This window comes from Cinclus cinclus, chromosome 2, assembly GCF_963662255.1.
Source record: "Cinclus cinclus chromosome 2, bCinCin1.1, whole genome shotgun sequence".
In the NCBI taxonomy this organism is placed as follows: domain Eukaryota; kingdom Metazoa; phylum Chordata; class Aves; order Passeriformes; family Cinclidae; genus Cinclus; species Cinclus cinclus.
Genome location: NC_085047.1, coordinates 84,643,981 through 84,662,975, shown reverse-complemented (window position 1 = coordinate 84,662,975; position 18,995 = coordinate 84,643,981). Strand labels below are relative to the sequence as shown.

The 18,995-nt window shown below is 43.0% G+C and overlaps 1 protein-coding gene across 1 annotated transcript; it reads left to right on the top strand.

Moving 5' to 3' along the window:
- Positions 1 to 5,884: 5,884 nt before the first annotated feature.
- Positions 5,885 to 18,847, top strand: PLCXD1 (phosphatidylinositol specific phospholipase C X domain containing 1). Its single transcript, XM_062515009.1, has 6 exons — positions 5,885 to 6,092; positions 9,458 to 9,594; positions 12,832 to 12,960; positions 13,528 to 13,683; positions 17,073 to 17,256; positions 18,552 to 18,847. The coding sequence occupies exons 1-6, from the start codon at positions 5,885 to 5,887 to the stop codon at positions 18,845 to 18,847; spliced, it is 1,110 nt and encodes a 369-aa protein (XP_062370993.1).
- Positions 18,848 to 18,995: the final 148 nt, after the last annotated feature.

The following is an 18,995-nucleotide window of genomic DNA, read 5'->3' as shown; positions in this document are numbered from 1 at the left end:
CTCATTTCAAATCCATGCCAAAATAGCTTTTATTTTTTTTTTCCGCAGTCATGCTTTGCCTTTTAGTCCAAGCAACTTCACACAGGTTTGTTTCACAAGACTGGAACTGTGTCTGGTTATATTATATTCATCATGGTAGTATCCAGAGACTGCCTGACTGTTGTTGTGTCACACCTTCATGGTCTTAACTAAGAAAATTAAGAATTAAAGTTGACTTTGATTTTTACTCCTAGGCTTTTCTGGTTGAAATACTTTCCTATTTATTTCATTCCACAACAGGCACAATAAAACTTCTCTGTATGTGTTCTCAGCTACTTTCTGTCATGGTGGTGCAAAACCACACAGCCACCAAATAGTGTCTTTTCTTTCCTACCTTCTCCTTTGCTTTAGTTCATTCCTTTTGGCATTTCATCCTTTTTGTGCCTAGTGCTACAGCTTGGTGCACATCTATTCTGCTTCTACCTGCAGCTAGTTTTTGTGATACTCTGTAAGAGCTGATACATAAACCGTAGCCTGAACTGATACAACTGATGTGTAAGCATCACTCTAGAGCCCAGGCAGCCCTGCTGTCCTGGGATTTACCAATGGAAATGACTCATTTAGCTGAATGTTAACCCGATCTTGCTGCTGTTGGTACCACAGCAAGTTTTGCTCTGTGCATATACGCTGCTCTGCCTCCTGCAAAAATGAGTTAGTGAAAAAGGTCTATCTGGAAAAAACATCCTTGCATTGAGAAGCACAGCACTGCAGCAGCCTGAAGTATTACTAATCCCAGCTGCAGTACGATCCCAGAGCAGTTAGATCCCAGTTCCATTGTAGGTAACCCTCTAGGAATGCTGCTCTGTGGAAAAAGAGGAGCTAATGTTCTGTACCCATTCTTTCAGCTGGAGTTTCAGCTCACTATTTTTTATTTAGGCAAACGTGTGTTTCAGAAAACTAAAGGATAGGTGAGATCCTTTCTCCATTTCTCTGGGAAGGCTGAGAACAAAACCTGCTTCAAGAACTGCACCGAGGATTTGTGTGTTTGCCTCTACATGCCATTCAGTCATCTATTTACCTCCTGCCTCTTTACACAGAAAACTTTTTGAAGAGCTTGCCAAGATTTCTGCCAGGTGGCATCATAAGTGAATTTCACCACAGCTGAGGGCCTGACAAGCTTTGCTGGACAGTCACAGCAGGAAACTAAGGTACATTTTATGCGTGTATATGCTTGTAAATATTTATTTTAAGCCTTCTCGCATTAATAGGTTTCAAGTGCAGCAGAAGCACGGCACACGCTGCTACCTGGCGCTTCCCCCGCCTGTCCCAGCCCGCAGGCTCCTCCTGGAGCAATGCCCCGTCAATCCAGAGGGCGGCTCCGCGCTTCGGGCAGCGCCACTTCACCAGAACCACTTCTCCTCCTCCTCTTCTTCATCCCTCCCGCCCCTTCTTCACCTTCCTCAAACCTGCGGCCACTTGAGCCGGGCGGGGCAGCTCCGCCCCGCCTGCCTGCGGGGCCCCGGGCGAGCTGGGGTGCGCACGGCTTCCCGAGGAGCCGACGTGGAAATGGAATCGTTCCTCGGAGTGAGTAAAGCGGGAGAGAGGGAGGGAGAGATGGATGCGGCTCCTCGGGGGCAGCGCGGGTCCCCATGGCCCCGAGGAGCTGGCTGCCCCTCCTCGCCGGGGCTGCTCGGGTACTGCTCCTCGCAGGGCTTCCTATAATCCCCGTCAGGGCTTTTTTACCTTCTGGTCGGCTGCAGCATGTGTTTTACCGATGTCATCATGCATGGTTCTTTAATGATATCTCGCTCCCGGAACTGCGTTGGCCGGGGCTTGGCCGTGTCCCAGCGGGGCTGTGCCAGCGAGGCGCAGCCCGGGCCAGCGACAATCAGCCCCGATGCTCTCGGTGTCCTCCGGCCGCAGGATGGTGATTCTAGCGGCTTTACGCGTCTCTGCATGTCGTATCGCTTTTTTGTTGCATGTGTCCCGCTAAAGTCCTCAAAATGTAATTGCTGCCTGTGTGCAGAGCACCCAAGGAAGGTCAGGTGTGAGCGAGGGTACCGAGGGTAGATAGGGTGGGTTGATCCTGACTGGAAGCCAAGTGCCCACCAGAGTCTCTCTATCACTCTCCTGCTCAGCAAGGGGAGAGAAAAATGTCATGAAAGGCTCAGGTCAAGATAAGGACAGGGAGAGATCACTCACCAGGTACCATCACAGGCAAAGCAGACTCGACTTGGGGAAAATATTGAATTCATTGCCAATGAAATCAGAGTAAAGTAATGAGAAATAACCAGCAAATCTTAGAACACCTACCCCCCACACCTCCATCCTTCCAGGCTGCAACTTCACTTCCGATTTCCTGATTTCCTCTACCTCCCTTGCCTGTAGTAGCACAGGGGGATGTCAAATGGGAGCTGAGGTCAGTTCATAAAGTATTGTCTCTGTTAATCCTTCCTCATCACCTCTCACACTCTTCTGCTCCAGCATGGGATCCCTCCTATGGCAGACAGTCCTCCACAAATTTCTGGTATCGGTCCTTCCCAAGAGCTGCAGTTCTTCGTGAACCGCTCCAGTGTGGGTCCTTTCCATGGGGTCACAAGTCCTGCTAGCAAACCTGCTCCAGCGTGGGCTCCTCTCTCTGTGAGACCACAGGTCATGCCAGAAGCCTGCTTCCCATGGGATCACAGCCTCTTTTTTGGCATTCACTAGCTCTAGTGTGGAACTCTCCACAGGCTGCAGGTGGAGGACTCTGTTCCAGAATGGATCTCTATGGGCTGCAGGGGCACAGCTGCCTCACCATGGTCTTCACCATGTGGGGACCTGGAATAGTGCTGGAGCACCTCTTCCACCTCATTCTACACTGTGTCTGCAGAGTTGTTTCTCACATATTCTTACTCCTCTTTTCCTGGCTGCTGCTGCACAGCAACTTTTTTCCCCTTCTTGAATCTGTTACCCCAGAGGCTCTACCAGTGTTGTTGATGAGCTCAACCTTGGCCAGCATCAGGCCTGACTTGGAGCCAGCTGGCATTGGCTGTGTTGTACATGGGGAAAGTTTCTGGTTGCCTCTCACAGAAATCAGCTCTGTAGACTCCTCCACTACCAAAATCTTGCCATGCAAACCCAACACAGTAGTTTATCACAGTACTGTGTGTAGGATGTCTGGAAAAGGGGAATAAATAAACAATTCTCATTTGTGAAGTTTAGAATGTAATCATGAGAGGCAGCAGCTAATAGTTGCAGTTTCATTTCTCCAGGCAAGCCTTGGTTTCTCCCTAAAGGTTACCCCTCAAACACAAAGCAGCAGCTGAGTTTAGAGGTGGCACTGTGAACATCTAGGGCTTTGCATCACATGGGGGAGCAGGACAAAACCTGGTCCAGTTCCTTTTGTACAGGACTTGATCAGCAGATGGTCATGGTGCAGCTCGTGCCATGCACTGCCAGTGGCTGCCATCCCCATTCTCAGGGTACTGTGGAAGAAGAAGAAGAGGATGAGATGTGCATCTCTCACATGTCTGTGTTTTCAGGACTGCAGTGTGTCTTGGTCTTGCTGTTTCTACTCTCTATTGGCTTTCCTTAGGCCCAGCAGGACACCCTTTTTGAAGTGTCTTGCTCCTGCAGAGGCAGAGGCATTGATGGCAGCTTGTGCCAGGCTGAGAAACTGCTGCCCGTGGGCTTTGGCTGGCCCAAGGGGTCTCTTACACAGCTGAGCAGAAGCAATTGCATGGTTTGATGCCTCTGCAGGGATTTTCTCAGCATGTGCTATCCTGACTCCATGGTGAACTGGAGAAAGGCACCAGCATGGCAGACACCCATCTTTTTTCTGTCAGCTGTGAGGCTGTGCCTGTGTTAGCCCAAGCAAGGCGGTGAGAGCACACAGCAGGAGGAGAGAGTGGCAGCAGGAAAACCTGCACCCTTGGATGCATCCTGGGGGGGGCTGTTGGTGCAAAGGAGCCTGTGCCAGGACAAGGTGTGACTGCCTGGCAGGGCTTAAGGGTCTTGCTATGGGTCCCTGAGGTGATGAGTGCCTGTTTTGGGGGAGCACGGGTAGCTTTGGGGGATTGTAAAGCCTCAAAGGCTCTGGAAAGGGAGAAAGGCTCTGCAAATCTCCCCCCTCAAAAGAGGAAAAGCAATGCTTATAGTCAGGTTTCTAGTCTGCATACAGGACCTGCATAAGAGCTGCCATATCCTGGGCTGTTGCAGCCTCACAGCTCCTGTCAGCTTCAGAGCTGGAGAAGATGAGAGACCATCCAGTTCTCACTAAACAGCAATTCTGTTTTAAGCACCTGCAGCCCCTGTCCACGCTGATGCTAATTGGTACAGAGACTAGAGCAGAGCAGCTGTGGGCAAGCAGTGGTGTGCAGTCTGATGAAAAGCAAAACAGCAAAAGGTGACAAAATTAGTTGCAGACATCTGTTGTCTGAACAAGGGTGTGTGGGGGTCATAAGCTCATCACAATGTGCAGAGGCAGAAGATGGGTGAGTTGACCAGCCTGACATCTGAATATTTTTCCAAGAATAAGAATAGCTGATGTGGCACAGAGACCATTTGTTTCCTTCAGTTCAAAGGTGCACCGAAGGCACAGCAAGGCAGGTGATACTTTGTGCATAGGCTGGTATAAAAGCAGATTGTATCTTTTTTTGTGGAATGGACATAAAACTTAGGAATACAATTCCTAAAGTTGCCTTTCAGATGACTCTATGTAACTGTCAAAGGAAAAAAATATGTATTGCATTGTGTTTAAGGAAATATTCTTCATATAAGCTGTAGCTCTCCAGTATTTAAGGAAAACCAAGCACCTCCTAGAGAAACAATCTTGAATGAATGTGCTAAGATGCAGCAAAAGGGACTGGTGAGGGTGTTTGCAGAGTACAAAACCTCAAAAATATGTATTTTACTGCAATTGCTGTAGCAGACAAGAAGGAATCATTTGTGATGGCAGCTTAAAAAAAAGTATTAAAAAGGAAGCTGTGATATTAATGATGGTAATCATTGTGCCATGATCTAAAAGAAGCTCTCACACTAGTTGTGACAAAATAAAGCCTTGAAAACAGTGAAAAGAAGGAAGGTTCTAATCCACAGACCACCACTTGAACAGGGAACATCCCAGGGAAAAAAAACCCCAAAACTCAGAGAGCTTATTTTGTGTTCTGCACAATCCAGGAGATCACAAAATGAAAAATGAACAGGATAACTCCAGCAGGTCCTGGTGATGCCATGATTTCTCAGCTGGGTTTCATCCACTCCTGCATGACCACTGCAAATTTTGCAGAAGATCCCTGAGAAGAACAGTTCCAGAGAAGTTTCAGGAAGGTCAGAGCAAACCGAAATACTTAACATCATGGACTTATATAGGGGTGATAAAAACATCTTTGGTGTTCTCCAAAGCAGGAATAAGGAGAGAAAGGCTTTCCTCTTTGACCCCAGATGCTGGCATGACCTGCAAATTCTGACATTTTTGTAAAGACTTTTCATACATGTACTCCTGTGGCACCTGATTTGATCCTTCAATGCAAATGTTCTCCAGGGACCTGAGGGTAGCAGGCCTAGCCCTTGTCCCAGCCCTGCCACCGGTCCCCTTGCTGTGCTCCTGGGACTGCAAAAGGTGAAGGAATGGACCCAGTTTCACACTGAAGGGAGGTACTCCTTGTAATTTCACAATAGCCAATATAACAGTAATTTCTCCATATCCATGAAACTGCCTATATTTGTCTTGGCTCAGTTTTTTCTTTCACTTGGTCACTTTGCAAACCTGAAGGTGGAACCTACCCTTTGGCATTGTGCTGGGAGACAGTATTACCAAAAGCAGCATATGTCGTGGCTAACAAGCTCTTGACATTTTGCTGCAACTGCTCAAGAGAAGGGTTGGCATCTTTTAATACCTATAAATCCATCCTACACAGGTGCAATGTCATTAATTCAACCACGGTATATGGAATGGTTTATTGTTTTTCTTTTCTTTTTCCCTCCCAGAACACCCTATGAAGTCCCAGAGCACATACCAATGGAAGGCCCTTTGCAAACTTTTGTTCATGTATGCCATGAAAATGGTCAGTGGATGTCACAGTTACCAGAGAAGTTCTGGGATATTCCCCTCTATAACTTAGCTCTTCCAGGTAAAGATTAACTTTTGTTCTCTGCTGTATTGTTAGCTTGCCATTTAAGCATTGGAATATCCTGTTTGTCCCATTTCAGGATGGCTATGTTTATTATTTGGGTCAGTGTGTGGGGGAGGGTTTGTGTGATGTTATGTGAATAATGTTTGTCTGTAATGTTTGGGGTTTCTTAGAGGGGAGGGGTAACAAAGGAATTTTTTATTGTTTTTTTAGAAATGAAAAGAAAGAGGCACTTCTTATCATTCTGGCAGATACTGTTATTCATCTAAGGATTAACTTATTTGGGCAATGATAAAAATTTCCTAATTAATTATTGTGACTTCCTATATAATAAAATGTCTCGGGGGGGGGGGAGAATTAATATTTTACTTTATTATTTATTTCTTTGTACTATCTAAAAGAGGCTGCGAAGTTGCAGAAAAAGAATTGACTTGTAATTAACTTTATTTTATTAATGTAGACTGTTATTTTTCTACATGATCTTATAAAAACTGGATTTATCGTGTTATGTGTAAATGCATTTAACTGATACCTGTGTATTATTAACCTTTCTTTGGTCATATTATTGCTTCTTTCTGCTACCTTGATTTCTTTTCCCCTCTCATTCCATCCAAAAAATGTATTGTATAATGTGATTTCACTGACACATGGGGAGGCACTGAAGGACCATCAGCTCTTGAGTGATTCCCTTTGCCTCCACATCAAAAATGGTACTAAAGAAAAGTCTAGCCCACATTTTCCCTCACACCTGTAAGATGTGACAGGTAGTTTGGGGGGAAAGCAGCACATAGTGTTTTATGTAGGCCACAGGATCACAGATTAATTTTAGGAAAGGCATATATTTAGAGATAGTGTGAAATCTTTTCTTCAGTGAGTACCCTGGGAGAACCCAAGGATTGTAGTGTTTTGGCTTTTTTCTGCCCATTGTGAACTGATGGAGTGTGGAGTTCCAATTAAAATTGAAAACCAGAAACTTACTTCATGGAGGCTTCTTAGATAATGTCATTTGAATTGATGTTAACTTCAAAACAAGCACATCTCTATTTAGGATGTGCTAAACAGTGCCTCTAAAACTATGTAAGAGGACTAGGACAGGTGCTATTAAAAACCCACCCTCCAGATTTCTTACTTAACCATCAAGAGAGGAAAAAAGAAAATATCTATCTGTCTTATGACTGAAGAAAGAAGGTAATAGCCTTCTCTTTTTCTATTTTTCTTCCTGTTGCAAAAAATTGCTCAAAAGTCAGTAGCACACTCAGTGGGATTTTGTTTTGCTGGAAAAAGAGACAAGTTGTTTCTATAAGACTTTCACCTGTGTTTCTTGGCCATCATAGAAAGTAGAGAACCCGCTGATGGGTTTGTTTGCCTTCCTGGCTCTCCCTGTAAGAGTGACCTTGTTATTCTTGCAGATGCTTGTTGTTCTTGTGAATATGCCTGCAGGGAGAACAGGCATGAAGAACAGCTGAAGGCAAGTTAATTTCAGCAAACATTAGAGGACTTTTACAGAGCATTGCAGGCTATTAGCTTGGAATATTTTGGTGTCTGCCCAGCTGACCTACAAAGCTGATGTAGCCCAAGTCAGAACACAAACAGATCAAGACCAACCAGGTCAAGACAGCTGTGGCAGGCTTCCAGAGGGAGGAAACCCAGTTTGGAAGTGGAAGTTTATCTCATAGAAGGCATGCAAGAAACATGACAGAGTGGATTCCGAAAGCATGATGAGGAGACAGAGGCAAATCTTATTAATTAGTGTTGTGCTTGCACCAGATTGAGCACAGGGCTGCTGGGGAGGTGTAGATTCAAGGTCTTGAGCTACTTGGCTTGGTGCTAGCTCACTATCTTTGCATCATACATGTTGTGTCATGGATGTACCCATCTTCCTTTCATTACTGTAACTCATGACATCACAAAAGACTGGTGAGTAAAAGATTACTATCCTTTTGCTGGTTGGCATCCATAGATGCAACACCCATCAATGGAATCCTGCTCGTCTCTCTCAGACTTGGATTTGGTCCATGGGTATTTATTAGTTTGACTCTTACATTTTCTAACATATAATTCTTTTATTGCATGCTCTCTATATTGATATTCCATCTGCAATGAGTGTGGTTTGGGTGTTTAAAGCAGTAAAATAGATAAAAAATGGCTATAAGAAGGTGAAAAAATGGAGTGAGACATCAAACTCTTATTGACAAAGAATTTTTATTTCCAAACCAATCCTTTTTACTTTGTTTACTAGAAATAGTACCACTGGCACCAGTAAGACTGACAATTCAAGAAAGCAGTTCCTAGCACCAGTCAGCTATTAGTTTGACAGAAGGCTTAAACACCAAAATGATAAGCAGATTATTTGCGGATACTCTAAGATCCTCTATCCTAAGTACCCTAAGATACTCTAAGATTTGCTAAGATCTTAGCAGCTTCATGATTAGCTTTTCTTATTGATGCTTTATAAAACTGGAAGAAATAATAGAACAGAAAAGCTGGTAGCAAAATCACTGGTTCTCTGTCCTAATGAAATTGTGAGCTGCAATAGTTTCATCTAAATATGATGCAAATGATGTGTCAGATTTATTGAGACTTCAAGGAAATAAAATATTTGGGCAGACTGTTCTTGGCTCCAATGCCTGAGTAACTCCCTGTGCTGGAAAGATCAGGTAATTTTTGAAGTCCATCAAATGAGGATCTTGTTCATCTTTCACTCATAAACTTAGACTCGGATTTGCCTCAGAAACATTCAAGCCCCCACCTTGTTTGTTGTTTTTGTAGGGGAGGTGGGGGTTTAGTTCAGGAGGACATTTTTAGTATATATTTAAGATATAAATGGTTCAAGTGCCAAGTTAAGTGTTGGTCCAGTCAAAGGTGTAAGAATATGAATTTCTGATTTCAGTCATATTTTCCTGTGCAGAGATGAGGGTCTTGGACAATGAAATCCTGCACTTGGAAAACTCTGAAAACAGGACAAATTCTAGATAAATTCAGCCTTCAGCTATTTATTCCCTGAAAAAAAAAATGTTTCCACATCAAGATAATTATTTTGAGGGAAGACACCATTTGAAACAGGCCATTTTATTGTGGTTTGGGGCAAACAACAGCAATGTGTAGTTTAGATGGGGACTGCTTTATTGAAAAGTATTAATGCCTTCCCTTCATAAGGAATTCACGCTATGGTTATTAATGTTAGGTGAGCAGTCTCTAGACAATTCCACCTTTTTGCCATAACTACAGAGGCTCTCAGACAATATAGGTGTGGGGCTTGCAAATGTGATGGCTTATCACGTGTGCACATGAAATGTAGCCATGGAATGTGGTCTTGAGTAGTTAAGAAATGGGATTTTCTGTATATTTATTTTTGTATTCTACAGGGAGTCACGACACTATGACCTACAGTTTGGATAAAAGCTCTACTGTTAGTGGCAATGAGTCCAAGCTGGTGAAGTTTTTAAACAAATGTCTGCCCTGCATTGTGCACCCCATTATCATGAAGTGGTCTATAACACAGGTAACCATTGTCTGGCATTCTCTTCTTGCCTTGACAAAGTTGAAGCTTGAGCTGCAGGGCTGAGAGTGTACAATGACAGAATAGCCTGCTGCCCAGAAATCTGTGCTCTCATGAGATACCATGCTTGGGTGTTGTGGTTTAACCCTAGCCATCAACTCAGCCCTGTACTGCTGCTTCTCGCTGCCTCTGGGTGAGATAGGGGAGGGAATTGGAGGGTAAAAGCTGGAGAACTTGTGGATTGAGATACAGACCATTTAATAGGTAAAGCAAAAGCCACGTGTGCAAACAAAGCAAAATAAGGAATTAATTCACCGCTTCCTATGGACATGCATGTGCTCAGTCATGTCCAAGAAAGCCAGGCTCCATCATGTGCAATGGTGTCTTAGCATGGCAAACACAATCACTCTGAACGCTCACCCTCTTCTTCCCCCAGCTTTATATGGTGAGCATGACTCCTTATGGTGTGGGATATCCCTGTGGTCAGTTAGGATCAGCTGTCCTGGCTGTGTCCCCTCCCAACTCCTTGTGCACCCCCAGCCTCCTCACTGGTGGGGTGGGGTGAGAGGCAGAAAAGACCCTGACTCTGTAAGCACTTCTCAGCGACAGCAAAAACATCCCTGTGTAATTAATGCTGTTTCCAGCACAAATCCAAACCACAGTTGCATTCCAGCTAATACAAAGAAAATCACTCTTTCCTATCTAAACCCAGCACTTTGCACATGCGATAGGAGCCCTACATGTCTGATCATCTTTTCTAGGGAAAAAGCATGCAGGTGTAGCAGGGATGATACTTAAAGTTGTTGCTTAAAGCTGACCACTTTGTACTAGAAACCCTTTCCCACGTTTATTGTAATAGTAATGTAATTTAATAGTAATGTAATTAACAGAGGTTTTATTTCTCTTGCACTTTGTTCAGAAGGTGCTTGCTTATAATTTTTGCTATCACTGTTGTGTGAGATGTCGGTTGTATTCCCCACCTGTACAAGGTATTTCACCAGCAGCAGAAACAGAAGAATCCCTTGTTGAAGGGATTTTTTTTTTCCCCCATAAAGATTAAGAGAATGAAGGTGTGGTTCATCACATAAGGTTTAGTTAACTTTTATAAATCTGCAAATATTAAGCTGGTAGCTATCTCTTTGTTCCTTGCCAAATGTATTTTAAAGACGAAATTTGGGACCATATTTTTAAGCTACAGCTTTTGAAGATTTTTCCAAAGAACAGACTTTCCTGACATCAAAGAGGTACCAAAAATCTTTCTGGTTTTGTTTTTATTGAAGGAATAGTTCATTATTGGGGAATTAAAACTGAATAATTGATAAATAATAATGGGCATGCCAAGGTTTCTTTTGTTGTATTTGAGCAGCTCTGGCAAACTGGAATCTTAGACATTACTGGGTATCAAATATGAACCAGCAATGATAAGCTGATGTTGAAGGGCACTTGCTTAGCACAGATCCTTGTTTATCTTGAGCTGCTTTTTGGGGGGGGAACTTCAGCCAATGAAAGATTTAGAAACTCCTAGCGTGTGGGTTTCTGGCTGGCAAAATGACCCTGTTGGTGACAAACAATCTCTTAACACCATTATAGTAATTTTGTGGTCCAAACCCAGTGTGACAAGCAGGAAGTGGCCCAGTGCTGCTATGGAAGAGGCACAGCTACAGTCCTGCCCCTCCTTAGCTCTGCTGTGCTCCGGTTATCTGTGTGGGGAGATGACCCCACCCATTGGGATCCAGAACAGACACCATGGAGCTCTGTTGATGGTAGGATCCACAAGTTCCTGGATGGCCCAGTGCCTGGGACTTGCCTGCTTCCCTGCAGTCTGGAGCCCCAAATGTTTGCTATGTAATGGCCATGTAACTTCCAGTTCTGCCCTGGATGCCTGGTGTGAGATTGAAACACTGAGCAGCATTGCTCCTCAGGGCTTCCTTTTAAATTTTGCCCTTTAGGGGGGCAGTGTTCACACTGCGTAATTCAGTATCCAAACCCAGGAGGCTAATTAGAGAGTCTAGTTTGTCTCGTTTTCCCGCATAGTCCACAGATAAGAAATTAATTCATCTGAAGGGCAGTTCAGAGCAGCTATTTCCTTTGGTGCTTTTTCTGCCCACAAAGGTTATAAATGACCTACAGCCATGTACACTCCCATCTCCAACATACTCCAAGCAAAGGGGTGTGGATCATCTCTTTGACTGCTTCAGCCTGGTGGAGACTAAGCAGGCACAGGAGGAGATGTCACCCCCTGGACCCTGGGGCGCACAGGGCTGGTTTTTCCCAGCCCAGCCTCTTGGGCACAGCCTGGGGAGTCTAAATTCATGCCCAAAGAGCAGGAAGTTAGGGGGTTAAACTAGGTAAGCTGAGCATCCTGCCATGTGTCTTAAGCTCTGCCTCAGTGTTAAAGCTATGAATTTGAGCAATGCCTTGTAATGATTTAGCTTTCGTTGAATCCTTTCTGACTTAAATCAGTAGCATGTGTGGTTTCTGAAGCCTAAGTTTTTGTCCATAGCAGGTTGAACTGAGATAAATTTATGTTTAAACATATTTAATTAAATTAATTCTATTTTATCATGCCAAGAAAGTCCTGATATAAGGACAAGACTTATCATTCGGAACTACTTTTGCCTCAGAAACAGCTTTATCGCCAGTTCTATTCAGCCCTTAAATCCAGTAGAAGTGCTATGAGGGAAGTGGATCTAGAGGAGTGCCTCTGTTTTGTAGGACTTCTACAGGTTAATTCAAACTTCACAAGAATCTTTATCTTGAAAAAGAACAATAGCCAGTAGATTTTGCTAATTTTGTTTTTCCTTCTGTTGAAGATGTGTGAGGTCCACAGAGACAACCACAATAAAGTCTTTGATCTAATAAAATAAATAAGGTGCTTTTCTAACATTTCTAAGGTGCTGATCCTGCAATTGTTTTTTAAATGAATAGCTGTGTGAAGAGCAATCATGTATTTATGCACAGGTTAATTGATCTTTAACTTTCAGAACACAACAAGGGCAGCTGTCTGAAACTAATCTAATCTGTACTTGCAGTTTATGCTGCAGGGAAATTGAAATCCCTCTTGGCAGAGAGCAAAATGCTTCCAAGTTGCAATTTGGTGCCATACAGTGACTTTTAAAGATGAAAGATCTGTGAAAAATGCCATAGGACTAACCTTGTACCCCTCTTCTAGCTTTCTAAACTAAAGAAACAAATCTCTTTCAAGCTCTTGGGACCTTTGTCTTCTGTTTCACCTTTCAGGTCCTGACTGTGACGGAGCAACTTGAGGCTGGAGTTAGATACCTGGATTTCAGGATTGCCCACAAGGCTAATGATCCATCTACGAATTTGTATTTTGTGCATATGGTTTACACAACTGTTACTGTGCAGGTATTTTCCTTACCTTTGTGATGGCTGTAAAACCAGTGCCATTTCTTTCATCTAAAGGCCATCATAATCCAAAAAATGCTGGCTCAAGTTCTTCTGAGTAGGCTTTGTTTTGTTTTTTTATTTTTTTTTTTTTTTTTTGTGAGGACTTCAAACTAGAGAAAATCAGCAGGGCTGGAAGTTAGTTTCAGCAGCTGCATGTGATACTGGAGCATCAATTTTTTCCTCATCCTCAAACCCTTCTTGCCTATTCTCCACTGCCTATCCCCTACCACATACTCAATGTTCTGGGATTTATCATGTATTGTCCCACGTTGATGCACAGGGCATTCCTGTTTCCCTGCTAAGGAAAGAAGTTATTAAAGGGAAGAAGGCATTAAAAGCCCTGTGTAATTACAGAAATACTTTTCTTTTTTCTTTCTTTTTTTTTTTTTTTTTTTTTTAAGAAAATACAGTTTTTTCAGTATTGTGATTGTGGACCTACTCCACCATTGCTGCTCTGTTTATTGTATGTCCTTTCCCCTGCATAACACAGATAACTTTCTAAGCTGCCGTACTTCTTTCTTGTAGGATATTCTGTGGGAAATATTGAGGTGGTTAGAAACTCATCCTCAGGAAGTTGTTATCATAGCCTGCAGGAATTTTGATGGATTAACCAAAAGACTTCATAATCATCTTGTTGCCTGTATAAAAGAGATTTTCCAGTGTAAACTGTGTCCTAGATATGTAAGTATGAGACCTCTTTTTTCTCATTTTTAAAAGAATGATGCATCACAGTGAGATCTTTGATTCCAAATTTTTAGATGTATTCTACTTTTACTGTGTTTTTAACCTTGGAAAGGTACCATTTGCTGTATCAGAGATAGGTTATTACTTAATTGAACTGAGGAGATCAAGCAGACCTACACTTCACAATGTGGAGGAGAGAATTAAAATTTGACATGCAATAAAATGTATGTCTGTTGAGTTGTGGGACGATAGTAGAGACAACTGTCATCCATTGTTCTGTGTGAATTTTCTTGGAAAGGGAAAAGAAAAGAGAGGAAAAAGGAAAAGTTATGTATTTTACATATTTATGGAATTTAAAGAATCTATTTTCTGCCTTTTCACAGCAATGATTATAAATTATTTCTTTTCTATTTAGAATAGTTTAGGTTGGAAGTGACCTCTGGAGGTCTTCTGGTCCAACACCACCATGCAAAGCAGGACCAACTTCAAAGTTACATTGGGCTGCATCCTGTTAATTCTATATTATCTCCAAGATTTCACAACCTTTCTATGCAAAATTAGACCACTCCCACAGTAACTGTGTTTTCCTTCTCTATCTGATCAGAATCTCTCTTATGTCTGCTGACTTCCATCCTTTGCTGTGCACATCTGACAAGTCTTCTCTACATGTACCTGTTGGGTACTTGCGGACAGCAGTAAGACCTGTCCAGACTTCTCTTTTCTGGACCGCTGGACAGACTCAACTCCCTCAGCCTGTTCTTGTGTGTCATTCTCCAGCCTCTGCTCACTCTGCCTGTGTGCTGCTGGATTCACTCCAGCTCATCAGTGACTTCTTTGTTCTGGGGGAGCCCCAGCTGGAAACAATACTTGAGCTGCAGTCCCACAGCTACTGAATAGAAGGGAAGAACCCATTTTTCAATTTGCTGTCTGTGCCTGTGCTAATACAGCCCAGTCCACAATTGACCTTTGCCATGTGTAGCTTGATGTCTACGAGAATCTTCAGGTTCTTTTCTGCAAAGCAGGTTTCTTGCCAGCTTCCACCAGTCTGTTCTGGTGTGTGGGGTTAGTATGTTCAGGACTTTGCATTTGCTTTGGTTGAGCTTCGTGAGGTTTCTGTCAACTTCTTGAGGTCTTTCTTAATAGCATCTCTGCCCTCAATGCATTTCTGGTGGCATTGACTTTCTTGGAGCTGACCTGCTAACCAGTCTTACAGTTACCCAAACCTCCAGAAAAGCCTTATTTAAATAATCAGAAAATATTTGATTGCTAGATTTTAGAAGTTGAGACTTTCAGCTCCATCTGTTTTTTATAAGGCGTGGGAGCTTTTAGTAGTTAAACAATTAACATTTCAAAGATGCACAGGAACAGAGGGTTTTCCCTGGAGATGAGAGTGGTACAGGAGAATGATGACCCTGTTCATGATTCAAATTCAGCCTTTGAAGCTGGTGTATCAGTAACTGTGTGAGTATTACCATTTCAAAGCATTTCGTACAGCAGAGTTAAAATACAACAATTCTCAGCAAAACTAGGGGATTCTGAATATTCAGGACTCAGCTGAATAACTGAAGAGCTGAGTGGCACTGTTTTATGTTTTCCCCAAATAACTTGAGCATGTAAGTTGTGGATGAGCAGAGATACTGGAGAAGGTGGTCAAATTTGCTTTCAGACACACAACCAGCTCTTAAAACCCACAAAGTTATTAACTGCAAAAGGGGCAGGTTCCTAATGACAATTTGTTGAATGAAGTTATTGAAAGAGTGGTCTGAGATCACTTCACTGAAGAAAGAACATTTCTGAGTTGTGTCCAGGAGGACAGAGGAAGTCAGCTGGAGAAAAGACAAACCAAGTACTTCCCTGGAGTAGGAAAACTTTATATCTATGGGGTCTGTGACCAGCACAATGGATGACACCATTTTTGCTAGTGGTACCATTGCAGATTAGGCACCTGTGGGATTTTTCAGGATCACAGCTTGAGATTTGTCGTCAAATATCCAAGTGCTTGCTGATTTATTCTAAAATAAACTGCTACCTACTGTCTTTGAAGACCACATCTCTGTTGTTGTACAGAATTAAGTGTCAAAGTGTTTGTGAAGCAGCTGCTCAGGCAAGGTCTGTATGTAGTACTGGCACAGGCCACAGTGTGACAATACTACGCTGCATTTACAATTTTAATTGTCTTAACTATTCAAGGTGTCTTCCTTTGGTCTGGATTACCAGGGTTTAAAAATATCTTGTTAGGCTTTAATTTCTTTGTTTGCAAAATAAGCACCTGTGTTCATATGCACGTCTCTGGTAGCTTTTTTATTATTATTTTATTTTATTTATTTATTTATTTATTTATTTTGTTTTTTGTTGCACAGCTTTGCTTCTTTGTTTAAGAGGTTCCAGCTTTAGAAAGGCAGTTGGGATAAAACAAAGGCTTCAGTCAACCACAGTTTTGTGGTTTAAGTAGCTTGTGCCTTAATTTTGCAATATTTTCTGACCTAATGGGAGTTTGCATTCTCTCTTTTGTGGATGAACTGAGAGGGATTCATTCAACCTTCAGCTTTCTTCAGATATTTATATTATTAATTTTCAAGTGCCTTTGGCTTTTATTTAAATTAATAAGCTAACAGAAACATCAAAAAGCCACATCTTTTTCACAAGCAGCAAACGCTGTAGTTTTTAAAACTGTAGTTTTTAAATACTACATTCTTAAAAAAAGCGATGTCTGTTAAATATGTTTGTTTTGCAAATAGAACTATGGAGAGGGCCTCAGTTTTCTCCAATGGTAACTTCTGAGGCTGGAAAATGTAATTTCATATTCAGACACCTAATTTTAACAGCTATTTTAGCCCATCTATCTGATAGAGAAAATGTCTGACTCAGGTCTTCCTCTCTCTCAATTAAAAATGTCTGGCGTATCCCAGTATCAGAAACTTTCCACTTGGAGAAATGAGAATTAATGTAGCTCTTGGTGATTCACATTCAGTCTTAGCAAGTTTTAAGCAGTTTTCTTTGATGGTTGCTGTGCCAAATTTACATCAATCTGCCAAAATGATTCCTGCTTCTCTCTGCATTCCTGCAGCAGACAGTCTGTATCTTCCTCCCCTTTCAGCAGTGGCTTGTGCATGAGGGCTGACACAGGGATGATTTCCTATTACACAGGTATAAGACCTTGAGTTATGTACATGGTCGTAGTAGAACTGTCTGAGGAAAGGAGGAATTTGCTGAAGCTCCCAGGGTCCTATTGCCCTGCCAACCCATCAGCTACTGGGCTGCTCATTTAAAAGCTTTATCTGAACTGAATGTGAATCTGTGCCAATGTATTGATGTCATCCATCAGTGTTTGGACTTTGGGAATGCTGCTGTGTTGCTGACTTCAACCTGGGCATGCTTCCTTTTAGGTGGTGCCAACACTGCGGACCATGTGGCACCTCGGCCATCAGGTTATAGTCTCGTACGAAGAGGAGGTGGAACTGGAGAAGCACTGTGAGCTGTGGCCCCCCATCCCATACTGGTGGGGAAACAAAACATCCACTCGTGCTCTCATCCGGTATTTGGAGCGCATGAAGCGGATGGGCCGTCCAGGTAGGCACAGGGAGTTTGCTCGGAGGAGAGAAGGGGCACTTACAGCAATGCAAAGCAACTATGAATTTGGGCAGTTGTTGCCTTATGGGATATAAACCCGCTGTGTGTGCTGTGTGCCCATGGCTGCTGAGTGCACTGCCTGCCCCTGGGCGAGTGTGACATTATCCTTGGTGGCGTGGATACTGTCATTCTACGTGCACACACAGACTACAGAGATTGTGGCAGCCACCTGGCTCGTGTGACCCACAGAAAGGGAGCTCTTAGTGCAGAACAGCTGGCTGGCACAGTTGTGCCCTCCTCGTGGGTTGGAGGCTGCTTCCTCAGTCCAGTGCTTGTTGCTTTAGGCAGCACAGATGTTGAGAGATGTGCATTCCACTAGCCTTGGTGGGAAAGGAAACTCCTCCAAGGTTTCTCTCAGGGGAGCCCTTATCACTCTCTGCATCTACTTGAAAGGAGGTTGTGTGTGGCAAGGTGGAAATTGGCTTCTTCTCAGGGCAACCAGCAAGAGAAAATGGCCTCAGGCTCTGCCAGGGGATGTTGAGGTTGGAAATCAGGAAGAATTTCTTCACTGAAAGGGTGGTTAAGCATTGGGAATGGGCTGCCCAGGGAGGTGGTGGAGTTACTGTCCCTGGAGGTGTTCAAGAAACAACTGGATGTGGCACTTAGTGCAACGGTTTAGTTGTCATGGTGGTGTTTGGTCAAATGTTGGACTCTATGATCTTGGAGGCCTTTTCCAACCTTAATGATTCTGTGATACAAGAGCAGTACGAGAAGGGTGTAGCTGCACATTAAAGAGCAGCACTCAGGCACACTGGTGTGGTGTGACAGAGGTTCAGTTCAGAACCTCTGACACAGCTCTTGAAGCGAACGCACAGGGTGGTGATGGGGGAGCCACTCAGAAGTGCATTCCCCCAGCCAAAGGCAAACGCTTCAATGGGTGCACCCTGTGTTCCCATCCACTGCTAAGCATTTGGATGCAACCCTCACAGAAACAAACATAATTTACATAGGAGGACTAGTCAGTGGAGAACCTTTTAGACTGCAATGCATAACTAGACAAATTTAGCTAAACTGGAATGTTTGGATAACTGTACACGGCTCAGGAATTGTTTACTACAGCATGCAGTTGCAACAAGGGGAAACAGTTGCAGGGACATGAAACAATACAGAAAGAGTGTGAAGTTAGTATTTTAATGATCCCCACTGGAATGAGATGTGAAGGTAATGGAATACTGAGAAGTTTCTCTTCTCCTCGAAAGAATATTTAATGTGTCACTTTCTGATTTTTGTTTCAGGAAAGTTCTTTGTGGCAGGTATCAACCTTACTGAAAACTTAAGGTATATTCTTGTACATCCCTTTGGATCATTGAAGAAAATGACACTCCAGAGTCTTCCATGCTTGAAAATTTGGATAAAGCAGCAGTATCCAGGACCAAAAAAAAAATGTATTAACATCATTGCTGGAGACTTTATAGGAAACAATGATTTTGTCAAAGATGTGATAGAACTTAACACAAAAATTAATCCTCCATTGCATTGTCAAAGTGAACTGGAACAAATAGCATTTGATTCTCAGCCTCTTAATCTATGAAAAGTTGAAAACGCTTTGTCTGCATTTATTGTGCCCTGGTGTAAACATCTGGAATCCCATAAAGGTCCAATTAACTTAAACCAGGAATGCTTTCAAGGCTCAGCAGGAAAAGGTCTCTCTACATCATCAGGGTTCTGAGGCCCCTGGA